Below are 1,174 nucleotides of genomic sequence, written 5' to 3' on the forward strand. Positions count from 1 at the left end.
TGCATTGGGAATTTTTATTTTCTCATTGAAATGGTATTAAGAAATGTAGGAATCACATTATTCCTTTAATTTTTTCACAGAGCATATTCCATTTACTGTGCAGTTCATGGTCTTCTGGACATGTTCTAAGTAATATATTTGTTAGCATGGTAGTTTCAATTGGGCAAAACTTGCTGCCAATAAAATTTGAATTTAATTTGTCACATATTTCCAGTGGCAACCAATGATCAGGTGCTTCAATACTGCAGATTTCAATTCTGCCATTCTTTATGTCTATGAATACTTTAATTTCTAGGTGTGAGTGTTTATACAACACATTAAAGGAAGTGTTTATACTAAACTTTGGAGTTTTGCCATATATCCATTCCCAAGTTTGTAGCTCTTTGGCTTTGCTATTTATTCCAGGAAACAGTGTCTCGTCTGCTGGGTTTATTAGGGTAATGTGATTATCAAGTTGATGGTAGGCAGCATACTCTGCAGCAATGGCATTCATCACCACTTCACAGGTCAGAGTTGGATCTTTTTCAAAAAGATTCTTTACCACGGAAGGTATGCTAGTGGTGGCATTGGTCTTGATCCCCTGGTAAGGGCTCTTCAGCAAAGAAGATAAGGCGGTCCTATCAGTACAACATAATAAAGTGCAATGGTGATAGGCAGTCACCCGGCCGATCTTAGAGGCTGTTCCTGAGATTTTAAACTGTCCATCGAGTAAAAGGTCAAACCTTTTGGTAGCCTGCACATCCAGCTGGGGTTGGATGGCATTCAGAGCTCTCACAACCAATGTCAGATTTTTCATTCTATCATACCTGTTTTTGGTTGTAAAGAAAGTCAAGTTGATATTACCCATATCATGGTAGACTGCTCCTCCTCCACTTCTTCTCCGAGCCAGTTTTATACCTCCTTCTCTCATCAGATTCAGATTACATTCCTGCCAAGGATTCTGATGCCTACCAATTACAACAGAGGGAGAATTTCTCCAAAAGAAAAGAATCGGCTTGCCTTCTAGATTCACATGGTCATGGATCCAGTCTTCCACAGCCAGATTTTGATAAACGTCATTGGAAACTGACTGTAAAATGAGTCCACTTTTTACTGTGGTTTTAAAGCCAGCTACTGGGACCTTGTGGTTACAAAGTAACTGGAGGCAATTCTTCATTGAAAATGGAGTCCGCAT

The 1,174-nt window shown here is 39.4% G+C and overlaps 1 protein-coding gene across 1 annotated transcript; it reads right to left on the bottom strand.

Annotated features, from left to right (window-relative positions):
• LIPT1 (lipoyltransferase 1) lies at positions 1-1,174 on the bottom strand. Its single transcript, XM_002709986.5, has one exon. It carries the CDS (start codon positions 1,172-1,174, stop codon positions 53-55), a length of 1,122 nt encoding a protein of 373 aa, XP_002710032.3. The 3' UTR covers positions 1-52.

The sequence above is a fragment of the Oryctolagus cuniculus genome, chromosome 2, assembly GCF_964237555.1.
Source record: "Oryctolagus cuniculus chromosome 2, mOryCun1.1, whole genome shotgun sequence".
In the NCBI taxonomy this organism is placed as follows: domain Eukaryota; kingdom Metazoa; phylum Chordata; class Mammalia; order Lagomorpha; family Leporidae; genus Oryctolagus; species Oryctolagus cuniculus.